Source organism: Pollachius pollachius (genome assembly GCF_949987615.1).
Source record: "Pollachius pollachius genome assembly, chromosome: 1".
NCBI classification, from domain to species: domain Eukaryota; kingdom Metazoa; phylum Chordata; class Actinopteri; order Gadiformes; family Gadidae; genus Pollachius; species Pollachius pollachius.
In genome coordinates this window covers 12,253,982-12,266,978 of record NC_136934.1, presented here as the reverse complement: position 1 = coordinate 12,266,978, position 12,997 = coordinate 12,253,982, and the positions used below count along the sequence as shown (strand labels likewise).

The following is a 12,997-nucleotide window of genomic DNA, read 5'->3' as shown; positions in this document are numbered from 1 at the left end:
CCACAAAAAAAAAACATAAGCTATAGGCTGCACAAAATTGTTTAAGATACAATTCCCTTTGCAGTTTCTTTTTAAAGCCTGCGCATTAATTTATAACGCTTTGACGCGTGTAGTAGGACTATGTTCGAGGCATAATGATGCGTAAAGTCTGCAAGTGTCCTGACCCTTCTGCGCCGCTGCTGTTTACTTGCGAGCGAGTGACGTGTGGAATGACGGGCCTTTGGTTACTCAGTTCCACAGCGCGTGTCAATGTGATGCATATCTCATCCCTCAAGCCGGTTAGAAAGGTGGATCCTCCTCTCCTCCTCCTCCTCCTCCAGGCCGACACCTCTTCTTATCATCATCATCCTCGCGCGTGTAACAGCAAGTAGTTACCGAGGGGCACTGCTTCTGCACTGTCACGCCTCCGTCCCGCGCACTTGTGCTCTGCAGAGCAGCTCAGCGTCTGCTGCACGCATCAGACTGACTGACTGACTACTGGCTGCGTTTGATTGGAAAAAAATGAACGGCTACGGATCCCCCTACCTTTACATGGGGGCCCCCGTGTCGCAGCCGCGAGCGCCTCTGCAGCGGACCCCCAAGTGTGCGCGGTGCAGGAACCACGGGGTGCTGTCGTGGCTCAAGGGCCACAAGCGCTACTGCCGCTTCAAGGACTGCACCTGCGAGAAGTGCATCCTCATCATCGAGCGGCAGCGCGTCATGGCTGCGCAGGTGGCGCTCCGACGGCAGCAGGCCAACGAGAGCCTGGAGAGCCTCATCCCCGAGTCCCTGAGGACCCTGCCAGGCATGGCCCTACCCGGGGCGGCCGAGGGCGCCGGCAACAACAACAGCCCGGGAGTGAGGGGCGCTTCGGCAGAGCGGGACCTGGACCTGAGGTGGAGGGAGGCTGACCAGGCGAGCCACGCACCACCGTGCACCATGGGTAAGAGCTGCTATTGAGGGAGGACTAGTACGGGGCATCTTCAAAGAGATATGATATATTTTGGTTGGTTATCATCTCCAAGAGCTAATGCGAGAAAACAAATAGAGAAAACGAGACTGCAGGCTTATCCATTTTTTTAATTTTCTTATTATTAATTTGTGTTTTGAAATAATTCATTGCCCAAATAAACAGATGGTGCAGAATTTAAACAATTAATTTACGTTTAATGCATTAAACGTAAATTAATTTGTGTATTGGCCTGCTTTTCTGACTAACGAAATATCTAAATACAATTCGATTAATTTAGGTATACCATTTTGGTTTGCAGCCTTTTAAAATATAGTGTAACACCGATATACCGGATAACTTAATCTTAGTTTTATTTTGTAGTTCTTTTAAAGCGTGATAAGGCTTAAAACCGAGTAGGCCGAGGCAACTGAGCTTAATATATAGGCTAGTTTATTTATTTTTTTTAAGCTTTTCTTAAGCCTATCCCTGATTTTTTTTTAAAAATCGCCATTTACATAATCTATTATCTTTAAGTCCGATTTAATTGTAATGTATTTTAATATTTAATTCTTAAAAAATACAAAGATGACAATGGAAACATTGTGAGTCAAATTATAGGCACAATTTATATTATTCATGTAACTTTTTTATGAGTTGTTTGAGTAAGAGAAACATTTCAAAGGGTGATCAATCTATGTATCAAAATGTATTGGAATCATTATTTTATTTCTCACCTTTATAAATGTAGAGATAGTTATACAATGTAAATATACAATGAAACACAACTTCTGGTCCATTCGATAATTCGATTTCTGCCTGTTACATGAACTTAGTTTATATACGTAGGATCGGTTTGATATCGTGAGAATTCGGCCGTAAAAAACAATTCCAAAAAAACCTGAATATGCTTAATATTAAATAGTTGGAATTTCAAAATATTTTGTGTCTATCTTAACCCAAACATACCTAAAGAATACCCAACCTAACCTTACATTACGGCAATCTTTACCGTACCTTAAACTAACCCATATTCTAGCAAACTATTCCTGACATACCCACCTTACTTAGCCTGACCTAGCCCGGTTATTCTCTACATGCATGTGATCCCACAACAGTTTGAGACTGAAGCTGAACACAAAACCATGAAGATCCTCATTGAATTCACATCAGCCCCATTCTATGTTTTGATGAATGGCGCGGGCGGTTTAAAAGATTACTGTAATCAATGGTGGACAGGGCAAATCGAATGTAATCGCCATCATTCAACCAGGAGGTCAACTTTGGATGAAATGTTACCAAGCAACAGGCAATCTGTTTACAAAGTGTGGTCAAAAGCCATCGATGGGGGATCGCTCAACGTCAGCCAGTCAGCACTTTGTGTGTTAACGTTTATGGAGAGAGGTGTGGATCGATGTGCTTGAGAGACAAGTCGACCAGCCATGTAACTTTCCTCTATATCAGAGTACTGATAAACCCTATAGAATCAGAACACCTGATGGGCCGGCCATGTTACCTTATATCAGAGTACTGATGGACCCTATAGGATCAGAACACCTGGTGGCCCGGCCATGTTACCTTATATCAGAGTACTGATGGACCCTATAGGATAAGAACACCTGGTGGCCCGGCCATGTTACCTTATATCAGAGTACTGATGGACCCTATAGGATCAGAACACCTGGTGGCCCGGCCATGTTACCTTACTCTGTGTCAGAGTACTTATGAACCATAAAGGTTCAGAATACCTGGTCAGTGAAGGTGTTGGTGTTTAAATATGTGTGTGTGTGTGTGTGTGTGTGTGTGTGTGTGTGTGTGTGTGTGTGTGTGCGCGCGTGTGTGTGTCTACATGCATGCATGCGTGTGTGTGTCTGTGTGTGTGTACTTCTGTGTCTCTGTGTGTAACACCTGGTCAGTGTAGATGTTTAAATCTGTGTGTGTGTGTGTGTGCGTGTGTGTGTGAGTGCGTGGGTGTTTGTGTCTGTGTACACGTGCATCTTGTGTGTGCACGTGTGAACGTTGCGTGTGTATCTGTGTGTACGCGTGTTTGTGTTTGATCATTATCCAGTTCATTTATTAGGAACGTTTTCTGATTGGATTGCATAATTTGTGTGTTCTTTCTGTTCACAAGTACGTGCTCTTTTAATCACTGGACTATATTCAACGTACTGACCTTTCCTCTTGTCACCTTCCCCCCCCTCCCGGACCCAGAGGAGGGTCCCGGGGAAGCGTCAGGGGGGGACAACGGGGGCAGCACCGGCAGCGACAAGGAGCCCGACCCCGTCAGCTCCCCCGAGGCCTCCAAGCCCAACTCCTGCTACACGCCAGAGCCGCCGGACCCCCCCTCCCAGCCCGAGGAGAGCCGCTACGGGGGGGCGGCCAAGCCCCCCGCCCCGGAGCGGCACCCCAAGCCCCCCGAGAGCCCCCCCGCGCAGAAGTACCCCGGGGACCAGAGCGTGCTGATGGAGGGCCTGGCGGGCTCCGTCTCGCTGCCCCTGAACCTGCGCGCCAACCGGCCGCCCCTGGACGTCCTGAAGAAGATCTTCCCCAGCCACAAGCCCCCCGTCCTGGAGCTCGTCCTGCGGGGCTGCTGCGGCGACCTGGTGGGGGCCATCGAGGTGCTGCTGTCCAGCCGCCCCGGCCCCGAGGCGGCCGGGGGCGGGGGGCACCACCACGTCGACCGCGGGCCCGCCGAGCACGCGCTGGTGCTGCCGCCCGGCGGCCACGCGCTCTTCGAGCACGCGCTGGGCTCCTACCACCCGGTGTCGGCCTCCGCCAAGTGGTCGGTGGGCTCGGCCTTCCGGGTGCCCGAGTCGCTGCGGTTCCCCGCCGAGGCCCCCGCCCAGGGCACGGCGTCGGCCGGGGGGCCGCTGGGCGTGCAGCACCCGTCCTTCCCGCAGCCCAGCCGCTACCCCCTCATGCTGCGCAACTCCCTGACGCGGGGCCCCGGCGGGCCCTTCATGCACAACGACGTGACCCTGTGGAACACCATGACCCTGCAGCAGCAGTACCAGCTGCGCTCGGCTGCGCAGTACGTGTCGCCCTTCGCGCCCGGGGCCCCGCCCACCCTCTCCTCGTCCTCGGCGGCGGCGGCGGCGGCGGCGGCGGCGGCGGCGGCGGCGGCGGCTATCAATACGGGGGGCCCCGTGTTCCGCGGCTCCCCCCTGCTCCTCCCCACCGCCAGGTTGCCGGGGGAGGACGAGGGCGGAGGCTGCCCGTTAGGGGGCAAACCCGGGCTGTACTCTCCCGTTGACGAGGAGTACGACGAGAGGTCGGATTCGTCCGACTCGCGCGTTCTGAGCTCGTCCGCTTAGGGGTCCTGGAGAGCCGCGGGAGGGCCCTTCTCTAGACGCAGAAGGCCTGAGGGCCCCTGAAGGCCACCCAGTGGAAAAACACGAGGGAGATCACCGTCAAAGACACAGAGAGAGATCCTTGTTTGAACTGAGGTGAATTCAAACCAAAATCCCCCCATGGGAGAAAAGACTATGACTAGACTATATTAGCTTTGGACATCAACATTATTTTGCTGTCTGAGTGTCTTTTGCCAGGAGGGATGTGACCAAAAAGTATCATGTATACCAGAATGTGATGATGATGAACCATGTTGTTTATAAGAATGAATACTTTATGTCCTGTAAGCATGTTAAGTGAGAAAATCAAAAAAAAAATCATTGCATGTCAGGAGTAGTCATGCCTGAATAAATGTGGGGCAGAGCCCACGTGCGTCCCATGAATGTGACCATGGTCGCTCCTTCACTAAAACAATCATGTTGCATTGTAGACGGAGGGCCGATACACGGGGATCACCCTGTTGACGCAGTGCTGTAGGGACGAGGTCTGAGATCCTGTAGACGGACTGCTGTAAAGTGATTTTTAATTTGTATTTAAAAAAGTATCTGTTTATTTAATAAAACAATACCCAAATGTATCCAAGTGACATGTGTGTGACTATTTATTTTCAAAATGTATTTAAAAAAGGGATAAATGCACATTAATGGGCCTATAGGTGAATGTGCCAGATTAAGTTAATTTCCATTTGTAGTCCTTTATCTTTATCCTATTAATCAATATTATTAAAGATGCTTAGACTTATGAATGTATTTGAAAATGCATACATATTTTATAATTTACGATCTTGTGTGTGCTGCTATTAACTTCAGAACTATAGGCTGCATTTGTTATAGACGAAAAGATTGGCATCTTTCATTGCTTATTTAAAATAAAGTATAGATCGATTAAATAAATAGTATGCCTATAAGTGTGTGTGTGTGTGTGTGTGTGTGTGTGTGTGTGTGCGTGTGTGCGTGTGTGCGTGTGTGTGTGCGAGAGGGAACGTGTGGGGGCGTATATCAAACAATTTATTTGCACTTTGCGTTTTCTCTATATTATGCCACACGGCACATCAAGTGCACAACAGCTCCTATGGCCATAGATTGAGAGCTTATGGGGATAATAATTAGTTTGGCCTAATGCACTTTTTTTTGCAGTTATGTTCAGTTAGTTGTTTCTGCACTTCAGACGTTATTATATATTATTTCAGCCGTTATTATTTTTCTTTAACGGCTCAGTGATTCTGGCCGTCCTGAAGTCTACAATCCAATGGCGCCCCCTAGTGGTGTTTTCTAAACATGTTTGATGAACTTGGGATACATTTTAAAGTAGGTTAAAACGTATTATTTTGATCCTAAATATATTACATCCTATCATATTTATTATCGTTATAAATTGTCAGGCATATTATTTTTTGATTATTATGAATAGTATTATTATTAGTAGCAGTTGTAGTATAAGTAGTAGTAGTGGTGGTGGTAGAAGTAGTAGAAGTCGTAAAACGAATTTACATCAAGATTTACATAAATTATTTACATATCTTTTGACAGGCCCTGACCTTGAAAAAAAAGTATTTTCTTGGCCAGCCAGCGTGAAGTGTGAACACAAACACCGGCTCCCCCTTGTGGACAATAGAGGAACGTCTAGTGTTTCATGAGTAAGGTTAGGACGATAGCTTAAACTAAAATACAAAATCAGAATTGTAGCTTAAATGAATTCGTTTGAACAATAGTCAAGGTATGATTTGATAATATAAACAAAAAATAAGTGATGAGTCATTGTGCCTTCCCTAATAATATTTACAAAACGAATTTATAATTTGAATAACTGCACTTTGTTTTTATTAGGATTTATTCATAAATATATCTTGGCCTACTAATAAATGTATTTATATATATATTTATTATTTTTTATTTATTTATTTATTTATTTCCACCAGACGAACCTGATCCCGAAAGCGAATGGAGCGACGATTAGTCCGGGCTCATAAACCTGCAGGCCGAGCATGCCTGATGTTGGATATTCGCCACTGAGGTCAACAAGGGTCCCACTTCCCATGCAACGGCAGCCATCAAATGGAGACAAATGACGGCTGGCATGTTTTTGGGTTATTTAGCCGGTCGCATGTGTTGTCAGTCCATCAGAGGCTAATTAACATAACAGGGCCGCGGTGATCCCACAGATCTCTTCTGTCTATACCCAGCTCGGGTTACTCTACAGCCCCTCCGTCCCATGCCCGGCTCCCGGGGAAACAGCGGGACACTTCCACGCTGGCTGTTGTTTCCATCATGACGATATATACGACAACAACAACATGTTGGAAAAGTGTCTCAAAATATGACCACATAAACATCCACTCACTTTTTTGAGGTTGTGTTTTATTTTAACCTGGATTTATTTGACCATAGCCGTATAGATCTAACGTTGTGGAATAACATAGACACATAATGAGCTTAAAATGTGGCCCTAATTGTTCTATAATGACAGGACGATAAAATATCACAACGACCCTTCCTCAGAAAGTGTTTTTTCCCCCTCCCTCCTTGCATGGTCTGCATTTTGTTACGGTGACCCTAACCGTTTTAACATACGCAATTGGGTTATATGGGTTCTAAAGGCCAAGGTCTATAAAGCCCCCCCCCCCCCCCCCCCCCCCCCCCCCCCCCCCCCCCCCTCCATATAGGTGGGTCAGAGGAAGGGGGGGGGCGGGGGCTGAACACAGACAACACATGTCACCTGGACATCTCATCCCCACAATCCTAGTGTGTTTTGAAGACCGAGAAACCCGTAGGAAGATCAAAGCATTCTTTATTTGGAAATTTGCACCCTGGGAAGCTCTGGGGGTATGGCCTCTCGTAAGCGCGGCAATAAATTAGAAAGAGACAAGCGAATGGCAGAGCTGCACCTGCACGCCTGACGTCTTCACCACGTGGGAGGGGGACCCCGCGAACACTCACGCACTCAAGAGGGAGAAAATACCTCGTGTAATAGGCCTGTACGACGCTGTAATTGTACATTATAAGCCGACAAGAGATGGACAATAACAGCCATTATAGGCGTTGTATTTGTTTGGGAAACTGAATCTCGTGTAGTTTGTTTAAGACTTTGAAAGATGATGTTGAGCAAACGAGGCATGTTTACGCCTTTATCGTTACAATTATTTGATAGGCCTACTACTAAGCCTAATAAAAATAATACTATAAAAAATGATAATAATAATGATAATAATAATAATAATAATAATAATAATAATAATAATAATAATAATAATACTAACCATTATTATAATAATATTAATCATAATAATAATACCACTTGTCATAATAATAATAATAATCATGATATATCAAGTTTTACGTCCAGCATATCCCGTAGAATACGCTAAGTAGGCCTTAGGTCAAGTCCCACATGTAATCCATTTTTAACTTTAACCTTGCTTTGTACAGAGTCATTGAACAAAAAGGCTTTGTCACATGTCACTTTTATAAATATACACATTTTGTCATCGATGGGCATTAACGTGTGACCCCAGTGTGTTTTCAGTGTCCAATTGACCAAAATACCCAAGATGTCAAGAGCTCTTTCACCAACAGGATAATGCGCGTAATCTCGGGGAACGCGTTTGGAAGAAAAAAAAATCGTCCGCGCCCTCCCTTTCACTCCGGAAAGTGAGTTATTAGTCTTGTTTACTGTCCCGCATGCTGACATGCTGTTTTCACAGGCACACAGTTGTTGTGACAACAATATAATCGTCTGCGAAATCTGCACTCGGTTACTTTTGTCGACTCAGTCACCTGAAGCTTGTCTACACCTCCAGCTCCTTCAGGTGGAAATACCTGGAGGTGTTCTTCTGAGATCCGCATTGAAACATGGAAGTCAAGACAATAGCCGAAATAAGAGTCATCCATGATTTTAGATTGGCTTCATAAAAAATATTGTTTTCAACTGAGAGGGTTCCTGTGTTTACAAGAATAAATGCTGCAAATGGGATTACAGAGAAAAACATCCACTTTATCATGTAGGATGATAAATAACTATAATAAAAATAACAGAACCAACATAATAATAAGTACAAAATAACGATTTTATGTCAATCTAAATGTTTACATTGCATTAAACAATATGCATAGTGTCCCCTGAACAATGCTTGTACTATTAGCTCTTTGTGAAGGGTCCGGGTCGTTTTAACATTTGCTTTGTGGGCAAACAATGCAGTCCGTTGTAGTGCGAAGTGCGCAAATAATTCCATTCCATTCTCCTGGACGACACTGGTCCCAGCCAATGAGACCTCTGCTTTAAAAATGGGGCCAATCACAAGGCCCACAGCGCTGTAGCCAAATTCTTCAAAGGGGTGGCGCTTTGTGTCGAGCCTTTGAGGAAAAGCTTGTAACCTCAGCGGTGACACCACCAGTGCAAAGGTTCGTGCGTAAAGACGCGTGTATACCTGGAACCAGGATAACTGTCTCTCCTCCCATGAAGAACAAACCGCAAAACACTCTGGAGTTACTTCGTGATCCGCTAAAGTACAGACTCTGTGTCCGACGCTGGGCTGCCATACAGCACCACACAAAGAGCAGCACGTCTTTTGGATCATCATTACGCGTAAGTTTTTTTTTTGTTTTATTGTCATTAACATCAAGATGCTTAACATATCAGCAATCAACTGAGATTAAACCTTATCGCCGTCTTCTTGTCAAACTAAGGCCATCCAACATCTATATCTTTACAGATAAACTCGAAGGGTTACTCGAAGGTTTTTTTTGGTTGAGCCAACATCATGACAGACAGCGCCGGTTGCGAGTTCGAGATTGACGTGGAAGGACTGGAGACGGAGAGCGACGACCAAGCCGAGTCCTCCGGCTCCACGGTGTCCGGTGCCCCGGAGGAAGACGATGAGGTCGGACGCATCGGGGACCCCAGGGCCCCCAGCAACAGCAACAGCAGCAGCAGCGTCCCGGGCCAAGGGGACCAAAGGAAACTAAGCCGGACGCCCAAGTGCGCGCGGTGCAGAAACCACGGCGTGGTGTCCTGCCTGAAGGGCCACAAGCGCTTCTGTCGCTGGCGGGACTGCCAGTGTGCCAACTGCCTGTTGGTGGTGGAGAGACAGCGCGTCATGGCGGCCCAAGTAGCACTCCGGAGACAGCAAGCCACGGAGGTGGGTTATTTGTGTGTGTGTTGTGTGTTGTGTGTGTGTGTGTGTGTCTGTGTGTGTCTGTGTGTGTGTGTGTGTGTGTCTGTGTGTGTGTGTGTGTGTGTGTGTGTGTGTGTGTGTGTGTGTGTGTGTGTGTGTGTGTGTGTGTGTGTGTGTGTGTGAGAGAGAGTGGGTGTGGGTGCTGTACACGGACGACAATAAACACTCTAGAACTGTCACGCATCAGCTAAATATATGTATGGCGCTTGACATATTTGGACAGATCAAACTCCTCAAGTGAAGAGTAAAGGTTACGGACATACAATGAAGTTTAGTTTGGCTGAAGTGAAAACGATAATTGCTGTGTAATAAAATAGTGTAATAAAAATTGAATAGGCCTATGCTATTAGAAAGTAAAGCTTTCCTTAAAAAAAGTACACAAAAGTACACATTTTCAATTAAGTATCGGAGTATTCAAAATGCACGCAAAATATATGTAAATTATTGTAAATATATGAGCAATGTCAAAATGTTTATCTTTGTTGTCATTTCATTTCAACAGGACAAAAAGGGGATTACTGGGAAGCATATTCCATCAGAAAGGAGAACGATATATCAAAGACAAATTCGACCATCAAGCATGCTCGCCAAAAGTATTCTTGAAGGTGAGCACAGAGCTTATTCATTAATTGTTGATTATTCTAATTAATCTGCACGATGCCGTCGTCGGTGGGAATGCACTTAAGGAGTATAGCTTGAGTTGTCACTTTAATGTTTTAATTACAGCCATTGTTAATTCAACATTATTTGTATATTATTGAGTTACATTTATAGAATTAGAAAATATTTATATCATTTATAAAATTGTATGAAGTGTATTATTTAGAAAGTATTCATTGTTTATTATATTTGAAAATAAAATATATTGGATAAATAAATAGTTTAACCACAATAGTAAATAGTTTAACTGTAAACATCATCCTCATAGTCCCTCATATTAATTGATTAAACAAATTCATAACCATGTATAAAACAATCTCTAACCCCCCTTTCATCATAAACAATACCCAATACACATGTTGCACATGTTGCACGATGAACTCAACGGTCGCGCTGTGTGTGTGTGTGCAGGCTACCGTCCCGTCCAGTCCGACCCCTACCTGTCGGGCGGCTCTTCCTCCCTCCCGCCTCCGCTGAGCGACCGCATGCGGAAGAGGCGGGCCTTCGCCGACAAGGAGCTGGAGAGCATCATGCTGGAGCGCGAGTACAAGGAGCGGGACCTGATGGAGAACGGCCCGGCCTCCGCCTCCCTCCACTTCCCCGGGGGTATGGTGCACCACCGCCACCACCACCACCACCACGCCGCCGCCGCCGCCGCCGCCGCCGAGTACAACTCCTACAAGACGGCCTACTCGTCGGGCCCCCCCATGGAGCCCCAGCTCCCGTCCCACAAGGAGCTCTGGGGGGTGCTGAGCCCCGGCTGCCTGGACGTGTCCATGCAGTACGCCGCCGCCGCCGCCGCCGCCGCGGGCGCCGCTAACCTGGAGCTCATTTCCTCCAACGTGAGCGTGGCCACCACCTACCGCCACTACCCCCTGGGGCACGGGCCCCGGGGGGGGCCTCTGGTGCAGGGGTCCAGAGGGGGAGGAGTAGGGGGAGGTGGTGGTGGAGGAGGAGGTGGAGGAGGTGGGGGGCTGGTGATGTGGCCCCGCGGAGCCGTGCCCCCCGCCGCCAGCCTGGGCGACGCGCTGGTGTACCAGCAGTGTTTGCTCAACGCCAGCGCGCTGCAGAGCATGAAGCCCGGCGCGGCCTGGGAGCCCCGGGGCCGGCACGCCGCCGAGAGCCCGCCCCCGCCGAAGCAGGACGTCGGCGGAGTCGCTAAGCTAGAGGCGGCGCCGCAGCACTCCCCCGTGGGCCCCGCCCAGTCGCAGGGCGAGGCCCACAACCAGGGCTCGAACCAGGGGCCGAGGAGAGAGTGCTCGGCCTTCTCGCCCCCCAAGCGGGCCTCCTTCGAGCAGACGTTCCCCGACCACCAGGGCGGCGGCGGTTCCCCGAGCGCGAGCCCCGGGCGCGGCCTCGGCCCGGGGCACGTCCTCAGCAAGCTGAGCAAGGACAGCGCCAAGATCACGCTCTCCATGAAGAGGAACTCCTTCCACTCCCTGATCCAGCACACCCTCAGCGAGAAGGTGTCGCCGGGGCCCGGCCCCGGGGGCCTGGAGCTCAGGGGCCCGTACTGCAAAGAGCTGCTGGAGGAGGCGGCGCGCAAGTACAGAGAGGGGCTCTCCGCTCGGGACATTCAGGCCGTCAAGGGCTCCGACGGATACCCCAAAGACTCGCTGTCCAAGCCGCTAGGGACCAGGCTGGGCTCCAGTGACTCTCTGTCGTTCTCGGTGGAGGCCATTCTGAAACGGCCCCCGCCCCCCATGAACCGCGCCTTCCATTAGAACCCCACCCCCATCTAGCTCCACACTTTGCACTATACGTGGCAGTTGTTGATTTTGTTGTTTTTTATTTTCATAGATAAAGGTTAAAGGTCATGGAGATCAGGGGTCACAGGATAAGACAAAGGCACTGCATTTCTAAATCTTTCAGCGTTGATGTTTTTTTTACTGGAAAGGGGGTGCTATATATATTTATATATATATATGAATATGTATGTTTTGTTTTATGTGTGCATGTGTTTCATAACTTTATAATGTAGAGTATTTAAACATCCATATGTTGCTTTTTTTTAATCGTGTCAATAAACTATATAACACTTAATTCTTCAACACGTTTCATGTTTCAACAAAACGCCATAGCTTAACAAGTCCGTACACGTACATTGGTTCTCTATGTTTCTCAAAGCATTGCCAAGCTTAGCAGAATCATAAAATGCTGAAAGAGAGAACAACGGAAGCACACATGTCATGCACTTACACGTTCCAAACGTCAAACACAACCACGCACTTTTAGAAAATACTTCTATGGTCTTTTCTTTGCAAGACATTCTTATTTATTTTTTTGTGGCTCAACATTTGCGTTTGAGATTAATAGTGGTAGCCTATGTTATAAATGAAGTAAATATAGCCACGTTTATTTTTTACAAGCTTCAAGTCGTGCAATTAATAAATTGTATATTTTTTATTCATGTTTAAGTCAAATATTATTGTCATTAATGTTACCGTTATTATTATTATAATTATTAAAATTGTTATAACCTTTAAAATAATCATGACAAGGATTTTAACGATCTTTTGTCTTAATTGTGTTATTCTAAAATGCCTCTTTATGTTTTATAAGGTGTGTCATCTTAAAGAGGCTACACTCTAAAGGCCCCATAATGAACAGACACCTGTTTCTCCCTGAGCATATTGCTTAAGATATCATTTTAAGGGAATATTTGATGACAAATATTTTAAACCCCCGCTTCGCTTGACTATTACTTTCAAAAAGATTGGATAATAAGAATAGAACACTGCAATCCGTGTGATCAGGAACAAAGCAGCGAAGAGGTGGCAGAAGAGGACAGGGTAAATCCCCTCCCGCCCAGCGATAATCTACTGTTTCTGGCACGAGTCTTCACATTTCATCGGCATGAATCTGCACCCCTTCGGGCCAAGCTGTTC

At 46.9% G+C, this 12,997-nt stretch overlaps 2 protein-coding genes across 2 annotated transcripts; both read left to right on the top strand.

The window, feature by feature from the left end:
- The first annotated feature begins 427 nt into the window (after positions 1-427).
- Positions 428-4,782, top strand: dmrt3a (doublesex and mab-3 related transcription factor 3a). The gene is made up of 2 exons (XM_079757939.1): positions 428-922; positions 3,140-4,782. Exons 1-2 carry the CDS (start codon positions 502-504, stop codon positions 4,240-4,242), a joined length of 1,524 nt encoding a protein of 507 aa, XP_079614065.1. The 5' UTR covers positions 428-501; the 3' UTR covers positions 4,243-4,782.
- A 3,900-nt stretch (positions 4,783-8,682) lies between these two features.
- On the top strand, positions 8,683-12,146 carry dmrt2a (doublesex and mab-3 related transcription factor 2a). The gene is made up of 4 exons (XM_079731157.1): positions 8,683-8,860; positions 8,988-9,413; positions 9,952-10,054; positions 10,521-12,146. The coding sequence occupies exons 2-4, from the start codon at positions 9,036-9,038 to the stop codon at positions 11,831-11,833; spliced, it is 1,794 nt and encodes a 597-aa protein (XP_079587283.1). The 5' UTR covers positions 8,683-8,860; positions 8,988-9,035; the 3' UTR covers positions 11,834-12,146.
- The last annotated feature ends 851 nt before the right edge of the window (positions 12,147-12,997 follow it).